The sequence below is a fragment of the Physeter macrocephalus genome, chromosome 17 (assembly GCF_002837175.3).
Source record: "Physeter macrocephalus isolate SW-GA chromosome 17, ASM283717v5, whole genome shotgun sequence".
NCBI classification, from domain to species: Eukaryota; Metazoa; Chordata; class Mammalia; order Artiodactyla; family Physeteridae; genus Physeter; species Physeter macrocephalus.
Genome location: NC_041230.1, coordinates 10,238,445 through 10,256,655, shown reverse-complemented (window position 1 = coordinate 10,256,655; position 18,211 = coordinate 10,238,445). Strand labels below are relative to the sequence as shown.

The 18,211-nt window shown below is 62.7% G+C and overlaps 2 protein-coding genes across 7 annotated transcripts in view; one reads left to right on the top strand and one right to left on the bottom strand.

The window, feature by feature from the left end:
- Positions 1-749: 749 nt before the first annotated feature.
- ERFL (ETS repressor factor like) lies at positions 750-6,434 on the top strand. Its single transcript, XM_028478196.1, has 5 exons — positions 750-816; positions 4,014-4,248; positions 4,649-4,844; positions 4,952-5,069; positions 5,512-6,434. The coding sequence occupies exons 1-5, from the start codon at positions 750-752 to the stop codon at positions 5,958-5,960; spliced, it is 1,065 nt and encodes a 354-aa protein (XP_028333997.1). The 3' UTR covers positions 5,961-6,434.
- Positions 6,435-6,869: 435 nt separating this feature from the next.
- The window catches only part of ARHGEF1 (Rho guanine nucleotide exchange factor 1), a 19,372-nt gene continuing 8,030 nt past the window's right edge, over positions 6,870-18,211 (bottom strand). The window contains exons 6-30 of one of the 6 annotated variants that reach the window (XM_028478024.2): positions 18,013-18,055; positions 17,557-17,803; positions 17,076-17,105; positions 16,697-16,796; positions 16,455-16,551; positions 16,344-16,379; positions 15,970-16,107; positions 15,124-15,229; positions 13,726-13,893; positions 13,308-13,453; positions 11,715-11,861; positions 11,301-11,383; positions 10,944-11,069; positions 10,724-10,838; positions 10,503-10,603; positions 10,284-10,361; positions 9,993-10,068; positions 9,742-9,909; positions 9,165-9,252; positions 8,938-9,024; positions 8,516-8,583; positions 8,339-8,425; positions 7,559-7,722; positions 7,376-7,479; positions 6,870-7,073 (exon numbers count right to left, since the gene is read on the bottom strand). In XM_028478024.2, coding sequence (XP_028333825.1) covers positions 7,396-7,479; positions 7,559-7,722; positions 8,339-8,425; positions 8,516-8,583; positions 8,938-9,024; positions 9,165-9,252; positions 9,742-9,909; positions 9,993-10,068; positions 10,284-10,361; positions 10,503-10,603; positions 10,724-10,838; positions 10,944-11,069; positions 11,301-11,383; positions 11,715-11,861; positions 13,308-13,453; positions 13,726-13,893; positions 15,124-15,229; positions 15,970-16,107; positions 16,344-16,379; positions 16,455-16,551; positions 16,697-16,796; positions 17,076-17,105; positions 17,557-17,803; positions 18,013-18,055 — 2,583 coding nt within the window. In that variant the 3' untranslated portion in view covers positions 6,870-7,073; positions 7,376-7,395. The other 5 variants (XM_055079023.1, XM_024132774.3, XM_055079021.1 and 2 more) reach the window with 5 other exon arrangements.

Here is an 18,211-nt window from a genome sequence, read left to right as displayed (position 1 = left end):
GTCTGGGGGGAGGCAGGTCTACGGGAAGGGGTGTCTGAGGTGGGCTGCCTGCCGGGGAAGCAGGCCCAAGTGGTGGGGGTCTGAGGGCAGCAGCAGGTTGAAGGAGGGGCCTCTGCGGGAGGGGAGCACTTATGCGGGCGCTGGGGGCCCGCTCTGCGGGGTGGTGAGGCGGAGGGCAGCGCGGGAGCTGGACGCGGCAGCCCAGGGGTCAGCCGGGACGGGCGGGCTGGGGCGCGGACTTTGGCAAGTGGGAGAGACTTGGGGCAGCCACAGGGAGACAGAGGGAGACCCAGAGACGCAGAGACGGACCCTGAGAGGTCAGGCGAGAGGCGAGGGATGGAGAGACCGCGACAGAGACGGTGCGGGGCGGGCGGGCGGCGAGAGCCGGCGCGTGTGAGTGAGTGAGTGAGTGAGTGCTGAGGAGCTAGGAGGGAGGCTGGGGGGCCCCCGGTTAGTGATGACGGGGCGCAGAGGAAGGGAGGCTGCCGGGAGGACTGGCTGGGAGGGAAGGACAGGGCACAGGGCCGGGAGAGGGACCGGGAACCCGGGGGACCAGCAGGCAGAGGGGTGCCCGCTGGAGGAGGCAGGCGGGGCGGGGTGTAGGGGGCGAGGGCAGCGGGCACCAGGCTGTCTGGGACCTGGGTGGAGGGGCAGTGCCAGCCCCCATGACCCCTGTCTGTCTCTCCCGCCTGCTCCATCCCGTCCTCATCCGTCTGTCTGTCTGGCCTCTCTGCAGGGCCAGCTCCACCATGGACTGTAGCTGCGTCTCCGACCTTCTCTTCGCCCCGCCTGCCCTGCCGGCTCTCTGGACCCCCGGTAACTGGCCTGGACCTCCCCCACCCCTTCCCTAGCCCTCGGGCCTTCCCAGCGAGCCGGCCCCGCCTTTCTGCATCTCTCACTGTCTTCCTTCCACCTCCCCGGGTCTTAGTCAGAGTCGCCTGAATCCAACCCCTTCATGAAAAACTTGGCTAAAAACTTCACAGCTAGATGTCCCTGCCACCTGCCTGCTGGGACGCGAGCGTCTTTGGAGGGCAGGTGAGGTGTGGAGGTTGGAGAGGGACAAGGAACCTGGGGCCTGAGGACCGGCTGCAGTCTGCTCCCACCCCAGGACCTGCGGTCAAAGAGAAGCAGGGAGACTGGAGAGAGCCGGGCACGGATGGGGCAGGGACGGGGATGAGAGGGGGCACTAGGCTAGGCGCTGGTGGACAAGTGGACAGACTGGATGGCCCAGGCAGGGGGACATGGAGACGTGGCCAAACCAGGCGGAGCCTGGGAAAGAGGACGGCTTGCTTGGAAGTGGATCACCAGAGCGGGGCTGTGGGCGTACCCCACAATGAGAGAGAGAGAGAGAGAGAGAGAGAGAGGGGAAGAGACGAGACTTGGTGCCTGGTTATTTGGGGTCTTGGAGTGTGTCTCTGTGTCACCCTTCAGTGTTTCCGGAAGAAGGGGTCACACTGGAAAAGTGTGCGTTCGTCTCTTTGTTGAGCTGGCGTGCCTGCTTGTCTGTGTACCTCCGAGGCTACCCGAGTGTCTCTGGGCTGGGTGTGTTGTGTGTCTTTGGGACTTGGAGTGGCTACATTTCGGGGTTGCGGGTGTCTGCCAGCTCGCCGCCATGTGTGTTCCTGCCTCGGTGGCCGAAGCGCCTTTGACTGCTCCTTTCGCGGTCTGTGGCATTCCGAACCGAATGGACGGCTAATCTTGGTGCATTTCGGGCTGCGGGGCTGGGTGCTCCCCAGGCCTCTGTGTTGGGGGCTGTGTCTGTGTTTGGGGTATGTGGAGGTGGTTCTTGCATCTGTGTGTCACTGAGTGTAGCTCGATATCGGGGGCTGTGTGTCTTGACGTGTGTGTGTGTCTTGACGTGTGTGTGTCTTGACGTGTGTGTGTGTCTTGACGTGTGTGTGTGTCTTGACGTGTGTGTGTCTTGACGTGTGTGTGTGTCTTGACGTGTGTGTGTCTTGACGTGTGTGTGTGTCTTGACGTGTGTGTGTCTTGACGTGTGTGTGTCGTGACGTGTGTGTGTCTGCGTGCCGAGGCTGCAGGTCCTCCCTCGAGAGGCAGTGTGTGTGCGTGTCAGCATGTACAGCACATCCCAGGACGTGCGTTGGACAGGTGGCATTTCCGGGCTGCGCCGTGTGTCTACGTGAGTGGCCAGCTGTGCGTTGTCACCTTTGGGGTCCTGTGGGTGTGTCTGTGATACAGCCGCTTCAGCCCGGGATGTGTTCTGGGTGTGGAATGGGCCAGAGGTCGCGTGTTGACTGAGCCCTGTCTTCTTAGGTGAGAAAGGCCCCAGATGGAGTTGAGAGAAAAATTCTCCCTTCAGGGAGGAAACTGCCTGGCCTTCTCCAGCCTCAGGCAGGGAGGCAGTATTTCCCAGTTTTAGATACCAGGCAGCCTTGATGCGACCCTGCTCCTCCTTGCCTCCCATCCCTGAAATTCTGATAAGCCAGAGAGGGCAAGGAACTGCCCAGGACCGCACAGCAGGTGGATACAGATGGTCTGCCGGCTCAGAGCCCCCTCCCTCCACCAACCTCCTTCCCTTTCTTGCATGGTTCTCAGCTTCTTATAGGCTAATTCTGCCTCCTGCTTTCATGCCTGGTTCTGGGGTCTCTGAGGAGGGGGAAGGGGACAGAGGATGTGGCATAGGAGAAGCAGGACCCAGGGCCAGGGGCCTTGTGGATGGGAAGTGAGATTTAGGGGTGGGCAAGCCCCTCCTGTCTCCACCTAGCATCTGGGTGTCTGGACATGGGGCGCAGGACGCCCACCTGAGCGTGAGACATACAGCACTGAGCTGTGGGTGTTAAGAGTTGGGTGCCTGTGGGGCTGGGGGTTGGGAGGCTGTTCTCCTGTCATGGTGTCACCCAGGGTGTGCCTGTCAGGTTGACACGTGCGTCTTGATGCTGCACTCACTGTCTCCACCACAGTGTTTCATTTGGGCCTTTGGGGTCCTGCGTGTCTCTCATCACCGTCCTGCTGTTAGTGGATCCCAGCGCTGAGGGGCCCGAGATGTGCTGTTGCGTGTGTTGGGATGGGTGTGCGATGCTCCGTATCCGGTGTGTCTGCCTTGGTGGCACATGGTGGGTGGTGTGTCATGCCCCAGCAGGAGTGTGGCACTCTGGTGCATCTGTGTCCCATGGTACAGCTGGGGGGGGTGTCCCTCGAGGGTGAGTGGACGTCTGTGAGATAGGCTGTGTGCTGTGGGCATCCGCAGACACTCACTGCTCTCCGACCAATGTAGCATGGATCCAGGGAGGGGACACAGGGACGTGAAAGATATAAGTTCATGGACAGGTGCAGAGACACACATGTACACAGGCCCAGCCTGGACGTGCCAGGGTGAGGTCAGCTGGGGCGGTAGGGGGAGGGAAGTTCGGGGAGAGATGGACAGGAGACACGGAGGGGGGACAGCAGGAATCAGGGTCTCTCAGACCAGAGCCCTCCGCGGGCAGGGCCAGCCTGGGGGGCTGTGGGGAGAATGCTGTGGAGGGCGTGCCCTTCCCTGCAAGCCCCTCCCAGTTCACCCCCCGAGTCAAGAATGCAGGAGACTGGTCCCTCCCTCCCACCCTCTGCCCAAGTTGTGCAAAGGTAGGGGATCAGGCTGGAACTGCCAACCCAGTGTCCCTGGACGCCGAGTTCTCTCCCTCTATTTGGACAGTTTGGGAACTAGACACCAATTGGGGCGTGAAGAACGGGAATCGGGTCCCTAAACATGCCTGAGGCTGGGTGACTGCTCATCAGAGACCAGGAGTCGGGGAGAGCTGGACGCTCTCCAAGGAGACCCAGACTTGGCGCCCTGACCCGGGGCCGCACCCCTGCCTCCTGTCCCCAGGGTTTGCCTTCCCGGATTGGGCTTACAAGAGACACACACTGTCTCCCTCTAACCAGGTCCTGGCTTGGCAGGGGGAGACGGATTTCCCCACGTTAAGGGCGGGGTAGGGGGTGGACCCTGGGATGGGCCCCAGGGCCCCAGACTTGGCACCCTGACCCGGGGCCGCACCCCTGCCTCCTGTCCCCAGGGTTTGCCTTCCCGGATTGGGCCTACAAGCCGGAATCGTCCCCCGGCTCGAGGCAGATCCAGCTGTGGCACTTTATCCTGGAGCTGCTGCAGAAGGAGGAGTACCAGGGTGTCATCGCCTGGCAGGGGGACTACGGGGAGTTCGTCATCAAGGACCCCGACGAGGTGGCTCGGCTCTGGGGCATCCGCAAGTGCAAGCCGCACATGAATTATGACAAGCTGAGCCGGGCCCTGCGGTGAGGAGGGGCTGGGGGCCGGGACTCCCACTCCCACCTGGCCCCTCTCCCCTCACTGTCCCTCTGGGCCCCTGCCCCCTGGGGGCTTTCCCTCAACTTCCTGGGGCAGAATCCTGTGGGATCCTAGCACACAGGGCTCTGCACGTGTAGCTACTGTAGGTACCTACTTGTGAGTGAAAGGAAGGCACGAAGGAAGGACCGGAGCCCCGGGCTTTGGAGCCACACAGGCCAGGATCCCAGCCCCTGCCTCACCCCTTCCTTGCCCTGTGACCTTGGCCAAAGGATTTCTGCGAGCCTCAGTTTCCCCAAGTTGTGCTCTGTGCTGGGCCCAGAGCATGTGTTAGGAGCTCCGCCTTCACCTCCCTGGGTCCCGCCCCCAGCATCCTCCTTCCGCCCACAGCTACTACTACAACAAGCGGATTCTCCACAAGACCAAAGGGAAGAGGTTCACCTACAAGTTCAACTTCAGCAAAGTCGTGCTTGTCAATTACCCACTGTTAGACGTGGCAGCAGCCACCACGGGCTCTCCACTCTTGCTGACCCCTGGTCCCTTTGGGGGAGCCCCTGGGCCAGATGCTCCTCCCCTCACTCCCGAGGTGAGTTAGGATCCTGGCATCCCAGAGCGAGGTGCTCGGTGCCATGAACCCCCTGGGGAGGGGGCAACCAGTCTGAGTGGCACCCACTCCCTCCCCTCCCTCTCCAGACCCTGCAGACCCTGTTCTCTGCCCCACGCCTGGGAGAGCCGGGGGCCCGGGCGCCCCTGTTCACCCCTGAGACAGACAAACTGCGTCTGGACAGCCCTTTCCCGTTCCTGGGCTCTGGTAAGGGCCTGCGGTCCAGGCGTGCCGGGAAGGGCTGTGTGAGGGCAAAGATGGGGGAGGAGACAGGATGCAGGAAGGAGGCTCCGGGCGAGGGTGTGTACGTGTGTGCGTGCGTGCGCGTGTGTGCGTCCGCGTGCGCGTTGCGTGTGCGTGTGTTTAAAGGTCGGAGGATGCGAGGTGAGGCAGGGAGGAGGCAAGCTGGAGAGGAGACTAGGCCGAGAGAAGGTTTTTCTGGGGGCGCTAAATGAATGGGAGACAGGTGGGGAGGTAGAGATGGGGGGAAGCCACGTGAGGGTGGAGACATCCCGTGTGGGAGAACAATGGGAGAATTGGGTGGAATATGGCAGGGAGGTGGCACCCTTTACTAAGGCCCTGGCAGCCAGCCCCGATAGTGGGGCAGAGAGGCCCAGCCTGAACGCGACCCCCGTTCCCCCCCAACCAGGTGTCACCGGCTATTCCAAGCCCCCCGGCCTGCTGGGTCCCTTCGGCCGCGCCTTCCCAGAGCACCCCTGGAACTTTAGCCCGTACCTCACCGGCCCTTTCCCCAAGCTGCCCCCGCCTCTTTACCCCCCCCACTTCTACCCCAATCCTCTGGCCAGTTCCCTGGGCCACCTGCCCTCAGCAGGGGCAGGGGGAAGCCCCACTGCTGCGCCCCTGCTGGCTGCCACCGTGGAGGGCCTGGGCCCCGAGCGCCCCTCGGGCCTGGCAGCAGCCCCTCGCCTGGCACTGCCGAGGGCTGGGGGCCCAGAGGCCGCGCTGGGGGGGAAGGAGGACAGCGACTCGGAGCTGGAGATTACCGACGTCAGCGGCTGCAGCTCTGACAGCGAGGGCGATGAGGGCCTCCCCGTCCCCCCCAAGGCCAAGGCGGGCAAAGGGGGTGTCGGCAGCTGAGCCGGCGTGGGGTGATGGATTCTGCCAGGGCGGGGACCAGGGTGGCCGCTCGCACAGCCTCTTCCGTTGTCTGGTCGGCTCTCGATGTCCTGCCTGAGGCCGGGGACCAGCCTTCGGCCCCTCCCAGGCCCAGGCCCACGGCGGCCCAGTCTTCTTCCCCAGCCCCAGACTGGGGGGGGGGGTCTCACCTCCCCCTCCAGAGAGGGGAGGGGACACGATGGCCTCCAGCCTCCTCCCCAGGCTCCAGTTTGAGAGGGTCCCCGCCTGGCCCACTCCCAAAGTGCAATACGGTGCCCAGCCTTCCCTGCCCACCTGCCCCTGTGCTGTGACCTAAGTGTTCGTGCGGCCGTGTCTCCCCCTGTGCCGGCCCCAGTCCTGATGCCCCCGCCTCCATCACAGGCCCCCTGGGGACAGGGAGCTCAGAGCAATAACCCCGCCCCTAGCCCCCACCCAGGAGGGCCCCCCTGCCCCATGACCCCCACCAGCGACCTCCAGAGAGTTTACTACAAAAATAAAAGAACAGAAGTGTGAGATGCAGGGCGCCAAGCGTCGTCGTTGGTGACCAGGGGGCTCGGGGGTGGGAGCTGGGAGGGGTGTTGGGGGGGGGGCCTGGGGAGTCACTGTCAAGACACAGGGACGAATGAATGAACAACTGGAGAAAGGCAAAAGGCACAGAGGCGACGGGGTAGGACAGACGCAGGAAGTGATGCCAGACAGTTGTGGGGGGTTCCAGACACCATGCCCGGGCCTTTGCCCGCCCTCACAAACACAGACCTCTCCTTAGATAATATATATTAAAAAATAAACCTCCAATTCAGGGTATAAAAACAGAGCAAAGGCACTTGGGGGTGGGGGCTGGCCCCCCCCCCGGGCAATACTGAGATGGCCCAGGAATGGGGGCCAGATGGTGCCCCCATGGAATGAAGCCCTGAGTCCCCCAAGCATGAGGGAGAGTAGGCCGAGGCCAGTGGGAGGTGCGGGGGGCAGTGATCCCAGCTGGGCCCCCCTAGGCGTGGCCCTGGCAGCCTGGCTCCCTCTCCTCAGGCCCTTGGGGTAGGAGATGCTGCGGCAGCTGTGCAGTGGCGGGTGGCCCTCTCCTTCTTGCGAAAAGGCCTGGGGGGAGGGGGGAAATGTAGGAGAAGAAGGGAGATGGAGATGGGAAGAGAGATGATGGAGAGAAAGAGGAGAGAGATGGAGAAACAGGGAGAAAGGGAGGGTGGGGAAGGAGCACAGAAGAGCCAGAGAAATAGAAACTGACAGAGATGGACAGATGGAGGCAGGAAGCAGAGGGGGGAGATGCAGAAGTCAAAGACAGAGGGAGAGAGGGAGGGGGCTGTGGAGCGGCGAGTGCCTGAGGTAGCCACTCTGGTCCCTCCTCTCCAGGCGGTGCCTGACTCCCCAGGTCCCCCACTCACCTGCCTGGGGCAGGGGGGCCTCAGGTACAGCCAGACTGGGGGACAGTGTTCTCCCCGAGCGGAGACAGGAGGAGTCTCAGGCGGCAAAACTCCTCCTCCACCTCCTGGTTGGGGGATCGTCAATGAGAAGCCTCCCTCCACGGAGTCAGCCCCCTTCCTCCCCACCCACCCCAAGGCCACCACCTCCAGCTGTTTAATGGTCTCCTCCAGGCTGAGCAGCTCCTCCCGAATTTCCTGGGGCTGTGCTGGGCTTGGGGGGCCGCCCCCTGGGACTCCATCGCCTTGGAGCGGAGGCCCCACCCCGCTGTCTTCCTCCGAGGGGAGCAGGAGCTGCTTCAGGGACAGCACTGGACAGGGGCAAGGGGACAAAGTCAGAGGCAGGGCTTGGGCTGGGATGGGTGCGAGGTGGGGGGTGGGAAAGAGGCCAGGGGCCTGCGGGTGGGAGTGAGCTTCCGGTTGGCCAGACCTGCAGAAGGGGCTGGGGGCTGCAAAAGGGGGTGCAGAGGTGAGGCTGGGGCTAAGGTGGGGGCGGGGCAGAGGGCACTGAGGACGGAGATGGGTCCAGGGAGAGGCTAAACGGAAGGTTAAGGAAGGGACGGGGCTGCAAAGGAAGAGGGACTTGGGGCCACCAAGGACAGTGGTGGAGGCTCGGGGGGTGGGCCGGACCGGCAGAGGGGGCGGGGGGCTGAAAAAGGGGGTGCAGAGGTGGGGCGGGGGCTAAGGTGGGGGCGGGGCAGAGGGCACTGAGGACGGAGATGGGTCCAGGGAGAGGCTAAACGGAAGGTTAAGGAAGGGACGGGGCTGCAAAGGAAGAGGGACTTGGGGCCACCAAGGACAGTGGTGGAGGCTCGGGGCCGTGCAGGAGGTGGATTTGGTGCATTTGTTTCTGGCGGCTGGCCACACGGCAGGTTGGAAAGTACTGTTCCGGCCGGCGGCAGCCCTGTGGGGGTGGGGCCGAGCTACCTTTCTGAAGGGCCTTGGCGGCGAGCTGGCCCTCAGGGCCTGGTCTGCAGAAGGGCAGGAGGGCGCTGAAGATTCTCTCCATCCGGCCTGGGTCAGGGAGCAGGCAGGGGACTCAGATCCTGCTGGGCTTCCTGTGGACACCCCACCCCCACTTGGCACCCCTCTATCTAGGCTCACCGTCAGCCGGGGTCATCTCTCGGCCACCGTTGCCATTCTCAGAGCTGCTGAGCAGGGGTTCACGGGTGCTGGGGGGAGCAAGTGCTGGGTGAACCCGCTGCCCTGGCCCTGGTGGGCAGCAGGAGCGGGGAGACAGAGAACTAGAGGTGGGGAGGCAGGGAAGTCCGGAGACGGAGACAGAGGTCAAGGCTGGGAGACAGGGAGACAGAGAGGCCCGGCTGGTGGAAGACAGGCCTGGATAGGAGACAGATGGACCGTGGTGGGGTCGGCGCACGAGTGTACACACCTTCACAGGCACGTGTGCGCGCGCGCGCACACACACGGACACACACGTGCACGTGGAGACTGGGCTGGAGCTCAGGTTCGGGGGACACACAGGGAAGCTGCCCCCTGCCTTCCACTTGCCTCCCTGGCCCCCTCACCTGCTGGGGCTGGGCCGGTGTTTGGGTCGGGAGGTGCGGGCAGGGACCTTCAGGGATCCGGCGGTCTCAGTGATGAGGGCACACCAGCTGGGGAGACAGGGCAGCCCCTGGGCAGTCAGAGCCCCCAGACCCTGTGCCAGGACCTCCCACCCACCCCCTGTCCCCAGAGATCCGGAGGCCTGGGCCTCCTCCTCCTCCACCTGCTCTTGGAACCCAAAGCTGCTCACTTCTTCCGCTCCGACACGGTCTGGGCCACCAGCTCATATATCTGGGCCTCCTGGTCCCAGGTAAAAATGACATAGAAGGCTTTGTGATCTGCAGGGGGAGGGAGAGGCGGGGCTCAAAGCCAGGGCCATCCCAACATGCACCTGGGGAAGGCCCCCATCATGGTGGCAACCTTGTGGCTCCCACGACTCAACTCACCGCCGCGCCCCCCGCCCCAGGTGCCTCCCTCCGGAGCCCTCCCTCACCTAATCAGGAAACAAGCCCCCAGTCTGGCTCTACCTGTGAGACCCCTGGCACCACTCCCACCACCACGGCCCCTCACTGGGCTCCCAGCTCCCACCCGCTGCTGCCTGCAACCCCCAAGAGGCAGCCAGGGTGTCTTTTCAAAATACCGGTTAGAACTGGCTGCTCATCTGAGCAAAAACCTGGGGCAGTTCCCCATCTCACTCAATGAAATCCACAACCGGCCTGGGGCCCCAGCCCTCACAGCCTCGGCCTCGGGCTGCCAGGCCTCCCCTGGGCCGGGCTCTTTGGAGGGCTCCTCCCCCGCCTCGGGGACAGCCGTGCCTGGGGCCTCACCAGTGGCCACCTCTCGGGTCATGGCGGAGGTGAGCCGCAGCACCGGCCGCAGCATGGTCTTGCCGTCGGGTGTGGGCGTCAGCGTCCGGCTGTGCGATTTGAGCAGCAGCCGCTCATCCTGGCGCTGTAGCAGCAGCAGCAGGTCGTCCAGCAGCAGGACGTGGACCTCTGCGGGGGGGCGAGGCCCGCGCTCAGCACCCTCACTTGACAGCCCTGTCCCGCGGCCCCCCACTCGCAGCCCTGGCGCTCACCCACGGCCTTGTCCTTAGTCACCCGCCACGTCAGCGGGCCCTCGTGGACCAGCTTCTTCTTGGTGATGTCCAGGTTCTGCAGGCGGGAAGGAGTGATGGTCAGTGAAGGTGAGGGCGGGGCAGGGGGAGGTGGGGATGACCACGGGGTCAGGAGGGGCTGCCCCGCTGGGAATGAGAAGGGGGTCAGGGTTGAGGGGCCCCTCTTGCTTCCTGGGTGTGTTATCAGAGATTTCCCCAGGGCGGGGCGGAGGGGAGGAGAGGGGAGGACAGGTGGGGCGGGGGCGGGGCCACCTTGAACTCGCTCAGCATGGGGTCGCTGCTCTGCCGCAGGTGGGACAAATCCAGGCGCCTCTGATAATCCTTGAGCCGCTGGGGCAGGGAAGGGAAGGGAGCGTCACTGTGACAAGCCAAGAGTCGGGGCCGACCCACAGTGACCCCGAGGGGGACAAGCGGGGGGTCCTGCACACGCGCGCCCCGCTGCCCCGGGCCCGGGGCCCCGCCCAGGCTCACCAGCAGGTCCTCCATGTCGCGCACGGCTTGGTTGACGTGGTGCAGAATTTCCCTGCAGCACTCAGCCGCCAGCTCCACTTTCTCCCGTTCCGCAGGCTCTTCTGCAGGCAAGGGGGAGACCAGCCCCGGTGAACCCCAACCCTGGAAGCTCCCAGTCCCTAGGCCAAGGTTAGAGACAAGAGAGCGGAGGCCCAGCAGCATGGGGCAGGGCCCGCGGCTACCTGTGTTCTGCCCGATGCTCTGCAGGAGCAGCGGGTACTTGGTCAGACGCTGCATCTCCGTGGGGATCATGTCCTTCAGCTGCAGGCGGCGGCACCGGGGGCGGCTCTCGGCCTCCTGCGGGGACGGCAGTGCTGAGGCGGCTCTGCTGCGGCTGGCCTTGGGCACCCGGACGCCGGCCCCCCCTCCCCTGGGACCCTGGGGCCCAGACCCCTGCCTCACCTGCACAAAGGCACAGAACCGAGGCTCCTTGCGCTGTTTGGCTTTGAGCTGCTCTAAGGCAAACGACTGGCGGCTGCAGAAGCGGGAGGAGATTTTCTGGAACCAGGAGCCCTCGGTACCATCAAACTACAGCAAGATTCAGGCCAGGGAGGGTGTCTCAGGTGGGATTGGGGGGAGCGGGGCCTCACATGGGGATGGCAGCCTAGACGGGAGGACAGGTTAGGAGCCCAGACGCCTGGATCTTGAAGGGGTTGAAAGCTTGAGACCTGGCCTCCTGGGGCCTGCATTTCAGGTCCCCAGCCAGGAGGAGGGGGCGGGGTGAGGGGAAGGGGGTGGCCCTAGGCTGGGCACCCTCACCTGGGCCAGCAGCACATCTCCGATCTCCTCGATGAGGTAGCCACTGTCCTGCCTCCGCTTCATCAGGCGATCAAGGAACAGGGCTGCGGGGAGCAGAGAGGAAAGGGGGGTGCTGTCAGGGCCCGTGAGACTGGATGCAGAGCTGGTCGGGAGCTGGTTGCGGGGGGGGGGTCGGGCTCCAGGTGGGTGTGTCTGATCCATGGGGCTGGTGGGCCCGTCCCCTCCCCCCCGCTCACTCCCCACCACATGCTTGTTGATGACGTGTCCCTAGAATGTGAGCTCTGGGGTTCTGGGGTGGGGTCGTCCTCAGAGCTGGAACAGAGGCTGCCCGTGAGACCAGGCTCCAGGGTTTGTCGTTGAGGCAGCGAAGGAGAGAGCTGGCAGTGGGACGTAGGGCCACAGCCCTGCACTCACAATGCACCTCGATGAGCTCGTCCAGGCTGGGGAAGATGTTCTGTAGCTCCTCCAGGGAGAAGAAGCCCCCATCCGCCATGGGCTGGTAGAAGAGGTCACATAGCACCCGGAGCATGCGCACATGGGCCGCCTCTGTCACCAGCAGCTCTGCAGGGCCACCGGGCAGGAGGCATGGTTGGGGAGCATGCAAACTATGGGGGGGCACTGTCAGAGGCAGGCTGGGGAATGAGGAGGAGGGGACGGGACAGGGATGATTCTCTCTGGGTGGAGTCACTTGCCCCTGAAATAGCCACTGAGAATTCCTCAGCCCCACTGCCTTTCTGTTTTGGCTGGGGCAGCCAGCCAAGGTGACCAGTGGTCCCAGTTTGCCCTGCACCATGGTTTTCCCGGGACATGGGATTTCCAGTGCTGAAACTGGGGCAGTCCCAGGCAAACCGTGACAAGTTGGTCTCCTCACTGTCTGCAGCTGTGTTTTATGTCTAACCGTCCAGCAAGTTTTCTCAGGCTCAGTTTCTGGCACAATGACCCTCTCTCTGCACAGGATGATGGCCCGAGTTCCAGGGGCCCCAAAAGTCCCCGGAGACTAAATGCACCATTTTGTGTGTCACGTATGTATATTTTTCTGGTGAGAGAAACCGCTATGCTGTCCGACGTGGTAGCCACGAGCCACACACAGCTCTTCACATACTGCTTAATTAAAATGAAATGCAACGCAAAATTCAGTTCTTAGTTGTACTCACCACACTTCAGGCACTCAACAGCCATTATATGGCTGGTGGTTACCATGTTGGAAAGCACAGATATTGCATGTTACCATCATTCCAGAAAGTTCTATCGGATAGCAATGCTGATGTTTTGAAGGCTCCTCAGAAGGATCTGTGACCCCAAAAGCATTTATCTACTGCCCTAAAAATTCTGAATGAGAACCCTTCTTACTATTAAGTAACCTGTAAATTAACTTCCAAATGAGCTTCCAAAAGTACTGTACGTTTGCCAAACTCCCCTCAACACACAAATGAGTTGAAATCACAGCACAGAATCGAGACAAAAATGATACTCCCATCATCTGTCTGCTCAGAAGTAAGTACTGCTAATGTATTGATTATCATCCCAAACTTTTCTGGGTGGGAATCTTTTTCTCCCCTGAGCGCTGAGGATAACAGTCATAACAGCAGCTGCATCCGAATGCTCTTACCCTGGGCCCACCACTGCTGAACGTTTCACACTAATCATCTCATCTTCATCTTCGTGACAGTCTTTTGAGGTAGGAACTATCACTGCCCACACTTCCCAAATGAGGAAACAAAGGCTTACGCTAGAAATACAATTTTATAGACTGTTTCTGGCTCCTAACATCAACACTGTCCTGCACTACAAACAATTCTTTGGAAATGTCACTTCAGCAACGGCCTCATTCCCGTTCCATGGAATACTCCAAAATTTACTTAACAACCAGTGCCCTGTCAGAAGCGGGCTGCCTTCAAGCTCTGCCGGGTGTAAGTAACCCGGGGATGGACATCTCCCTGCGTCTGTCTGACTTGGCTGGAGCTGGGCTGTGTCCTCGGCCGCAGTGGGTTGGAGGGGGTGACTCACCGTTGATGACCTCCTGCCGCTTCACCTGGCTCTTGGGAAGGCTGTGCAGGGTGCCCGGGGGGACGAGCTCCCGCCAGCCGGGGGGCTCTTCTGGCTCCAGCTCTAGTCCCGATCGGCCCGGCTCCCCCTCATCTCCAGGCTCGGGGCTGTGGGACAGAGGCCTCATTAGGGCCCCAGCGCAGGGCATTCCAGAGAGGAGCCTTCAACTCTTTATGGTGTCCAACCCCATCCCCTAGGGCTGCAGACCAGCCCCCCAGATCTGGGAAGAAGCCTCTTACCCCTCTCCTGTGACCACTGGAGGCCCTCAGTGACCTCAGCATCTGATACCCAGTTCTTGGTGATTCTGGCAAAGACCCCCCACCCCGGCCTCCCTGACTCTCCAGGCTGCCTCAGTGGATGGGGGGGAGGAGTGACGTACGTGGCTCGTCGGGCAGGGCCAAGCACGGCCGTGGCGGAGCTGGGGTCCATGTCCACGTCGCTCCGGGAGCGGCCCCCACCCCGGCCCTTAGCCCCGAGGCTGCCCCGGGAAGGCCGGCGGCGGTCACTCACCCGCAGGCTCTCCGAGCGCCCCAGACGCCCCGACAGCCTGGACCCCGAGGCCAAGGACAGAGTCAGGCAGAGGCCAGGACAGAGATAAGGAGAGACCAAGACAGGGACAGAGACGGGGAGAGACCAGGACAGAGACAGACAGAGACAGATGGGGAGAGACCAGGACAGAGACGGGGAGAGACCAAGACGGGGACAGAGACGGGGAGAGACCGGGACAGGGACAGATGGGGAGAGACCAGGACAGGGAGAGACAGGGAAAGACCAGGACAGGGACAGAGACAGGGAGAGACCAGGACAGAGATCAAACATGCAACAGAAGAGAGGAAAGAGTCAGAAGGACCAGTGTGACTTTGGGGTGCTGGGGCAGTGAGGGGGGTGGCCAGAAGGGATACTGAAATTGGTGGAGGAGGGGAGGGGCACCCAGTATGGAGCACAAAACTGAACCCTCCCTTCCCCGAGGCAGGGGGATGGGGCCAGAGGCAGGAGTTGAGGGAGGGAAGGGGGATTTCCATACTTAGCTCTTCGGCTTGAGGGTGGCGTGCCCACCCACCCCTCACAGGGGTGAAGGGGAGGGGGTGGCCCATGGGGAGAGGGGAGGGGCTGGGAGAAATGGGGGAGGGGCTAGCCCTCCCCCCACCCAGGGCCCAGGCACCCACCTCTTCCACCTTCTGGGGAGAGAGGGGCAAAGGGTCAGAGGTGGACCCAGATGGAACCCAACTCACCTCCCCCACCCGCCAAAGGGTCCCCAAAGCAGCAGCACAAGGACAGGCAGGGGGCAGAGCCTGCCCCCCAACTGTGAGGGGGACAGGGCCCCCAGGCACCGAGCACAGAGGGCTGGGGGACGGAGGGAAGGAGCACTGGGAGGCAGGAGCAAGGCGGCTGGGCTGGAGGCTTGAAAGAGAAGGGGGAGGAGATGGAGAAGTGCCGGGTGAGGGTGGGGGCAAAGGGAGAGGGGCCAGGAGGAGCTGAGGGGAGGGAAAGCAGAGGAAGAGGAGGAGGAGGGGGAGAGAGAAAATCAGTGAAAAAGGAAGGAGAGGAAGAAGAGAAGGAAAAATGGAGGAAGAAGGAAGGAAAGGGGAGATGAGGAAAGACAGAGAGGAAGAAAAAGGGAGAAGATGGAAAGAGGGAGGAGCAGGGCAGAGTGGAGACGGCTTGGCTCAGGGACAGGCAGGTGCAAGTGGCAGTGCGACCCCCAACACACACCCTCCCTGCGCTGGATAAGCCCGGTCCTGCGCCCGGCACCTCCCCTGCACCCAGCCCTGGGCACCTCTCCGTGTCAGCACCCTCCTCTGTGCTCTCCAGGGGCGCTGCAGGCTCCAGGCTGGCAGGGCCCTGCGGGGGCGGGTCCCCCAGCTCAGGGAGGGCATCAACACCTGTGAGGATAATGGGGGTGGGGAAAGCAAGGCTGGCTGGAAGGTCCCTGCCACGGAGAGACCCACACCCTGGGGGCCTCCGTTCCTCCACAGCCATCCAGTGCCTGGCCGAGACCAAGTGGCTGCTCTATACTTCAGTGGGAGACGGACAGATGGAAAGACCTCTGAGGACAGGGCCATGGGCAGGTGGGGCTCAGTGGGTGAAGATGCTGCAAAACTAGGGTGCCAGCCTCGCACTCGGGGAGGAGACTGGATGCCTCCACATCCATGCATTCTCCCGACGCTCAGCTGGGACTTGTGGGAAGAGAATGTACCCATTTAGAGGTGAGGGGACTGAGGTTCGAAGAGTGGGGAGTGACTTCCAAGATCTAACACAAGTCAAGCGCAGAGCCAGGATCTGAACCCAGGCCTGGCCAAGTAGCAGTCTGAGATCCAGCGGGCTGAGGGCCACCCAAGGAATGTGAGAGCTTAAGTTCATGGAGCAGCCGGGCTCACCATCTAAGGGGGGGCTGATTGGTAATGTACTCAGAGAGGGTTCTGGGAAATGAAGCCGTGGGGGCTGATGGGAAACGTAGTCCAGGGAGGTGGGGAAACCCGTCACCAGAATAGAGGCGCGAGCTTGCGAAGAAAGCCGTGGAAAGGGTAAACCGAGGGAAGGGGTTGGTTATCAATAACCCTGGTGACCAGGGAGGGCAGAGAACCAAGGGGCTGTTTTGCTGCGGGGCCCAGGAAACTCTCACCTGGTTCCCGGTCAGGGCTGTCCCCAGACAGATGGTGCAGAGACACTCCGGGGGTGTCCTGCCCAGGGGCTCCGACATTCCGGTCCCGGGAGGGCATCCCCAGACCTCCCTTACGTTCTGTAAGGCCTGGCTTCTCACCTAGGGAGGCATTGAAGGACAAAGGGGAATATGAGAGTCCAGCGACTCTAATTCACAAAGGCCTGGGGATCCAAGATGCTGGCTCTGCCCCATCCTCCCCATCACCCAGGAGACCCCTCCTCCACCCTCAGAGCCAGGAGTCCCAGCCCCTCGCCCCTCCTCCCTCAGACCTAGGAGGTCCCCTGCCCTCCTCTCTCAGGTCCCCAGGATGGATGCTCTAGCTTCAGGACTATTACCATCAGCCTCAACTTTGAGGTGTCGAAAATCTGGGGCTGAAACGAGAGATGGGACCATGAGGTGGGGGCAGCATGGGGACGTCGGGGCGGGGCTGAGGCTGGGCACCTCACCCTGGGGCTCTCCCCGGTTCCAGCGGGCGGCATCCAGGAAGCTGCTCAGTCCTTTCTTGGTCTTGGTCGTCTCTTCTGACCGCCGGTTCCCCATCACCTATGGAAGGTGGGGGGAGGAGGGGGCTGGGCATTTCTGTGCCGATGCCAACAAAGAGGGATCAGACCCCAGCGGTGCAGTCTCGAGGCTCCCTGGGGGGGTCTCTGGGGAGGTAAGGGCCGGGTTTGGGCACTCAGGGAAGCACCTTTTTCCGGAAGAAATTCCTCCCCGACTTCTTGTCCCCACTCTTGGTCCGCACCCCGAGGTGGCGCATGTACAGGGTGATGGCACTGACCACAGCAGCACTGTGGGGAGGGGACGGTGAGGGCGCACAGACACACACACTGCCACGCGCGCTCCCACGGATGCAGGTACCCTGCTACCCTCACAGCTTCCCCTCCGCTCGCTTCCCACACCAGCCCCGTGACCACTTCCTGCTGAGTATCTGAGGAGAGGGGGGAGAGAGAGGGTTTTAGAGGACGGAGCCGGAGATGCTGCTTAATGCCCAGGCCCCTAGGCAGGCAGCCCCTCCTCCCTCAGGCCCAGAAAACCAAACTCCCCGCCGGCCTCTCTCCTTCCATCACCTCTTTTCCTCATCGTTAGAGATGGTGTGTCTGTAAGAAAAAGAAAGACGTTTGTGACAAATTTGCTAAGCCCGGGGTCCCTGACCACCCAGCACAATTGTCCAGGTTGCTGTCCCCTTCAAAGCCGGGACAGGGAGAGAGGAGAGGCAGACGGGGGGGCGTGCTGCTGACGCATCTGGGAAGGACAATCACTGAAGGACAGACTCTCACCCGGGGTCGTGAGACTTGCAAGGACAGGACCCAAAGTCCAGGCCTGAATGCAAGACCGTGGACAAGACCCGGAAACTAGGAGGGACCCCAAAGCTGGGAAGAGAAGATGCAAAACCAGATGGACTAAAATGCCAGGGCTGGGCCTCAGAAGTCAGGGGAGGAACCCAAACGCTGGGAAATAAACGCTGAAGCTGCAGAGGGAGCCTGGAAGCGGAAGGAACGGGGCAGCAGAGGGCGCCCTCCGGGCTGCGGAGGGGCCGGTCCCACTCACTGCATCTCCTCCAGGTGGGTCAGCTGCCGCTCGGCCAGGTGCCGCTCCCGGGCCTCATAGCTGGCGCGGTCCCGCCCAACCCAGGCCCCCAGCTGGATCAGCTCCTGCTCCCAGGGTGTCATGCCCATGAGCTTCTTGGAGCGGAAGTCCTCCAGCTGCCGGCTGACGGCTGCCTGCTGGGCCTGCACCACCTCCTGCACGAACTGCCGCTGGACCTCCTCGGAGAGGAGATCGGGCCGCGTGCGGTCTGCAGGGACAGGGGCCAGTTCCCTGGGCTGTGACTCCCCTCCCACCCTTCGGCTCTGACAGCTCTGCTTCCTTGGGCTGTGGTGGCCATGAAGAAGGAAGAACAATCCCCGGTCCTGGGAGCAAGAGGGTGCAGCCTCCCTCCCGGGGGGCTCCTGGTCCCTGCTAGAGAACTCTTCCTCACCCCCCAATCCCCGCTCCTCTCCTTACCAAGTTCAAAGGCCACGGTGGGAGGGACCGACACCCGCAGAATCTGCTCAGGGGAGAGAAAGGGGTGAAGGGGAGGACTCGGCAGTGAAGGGGCGGCAACGGGACGGAGGGGAGGACTCGGCAGTGAAGGGGCGGCGACGGACGGAGGGGAGGACTCGGCAGCGAGGGGGCGGCGACAGGACGGGGGGGAGGACTCGGC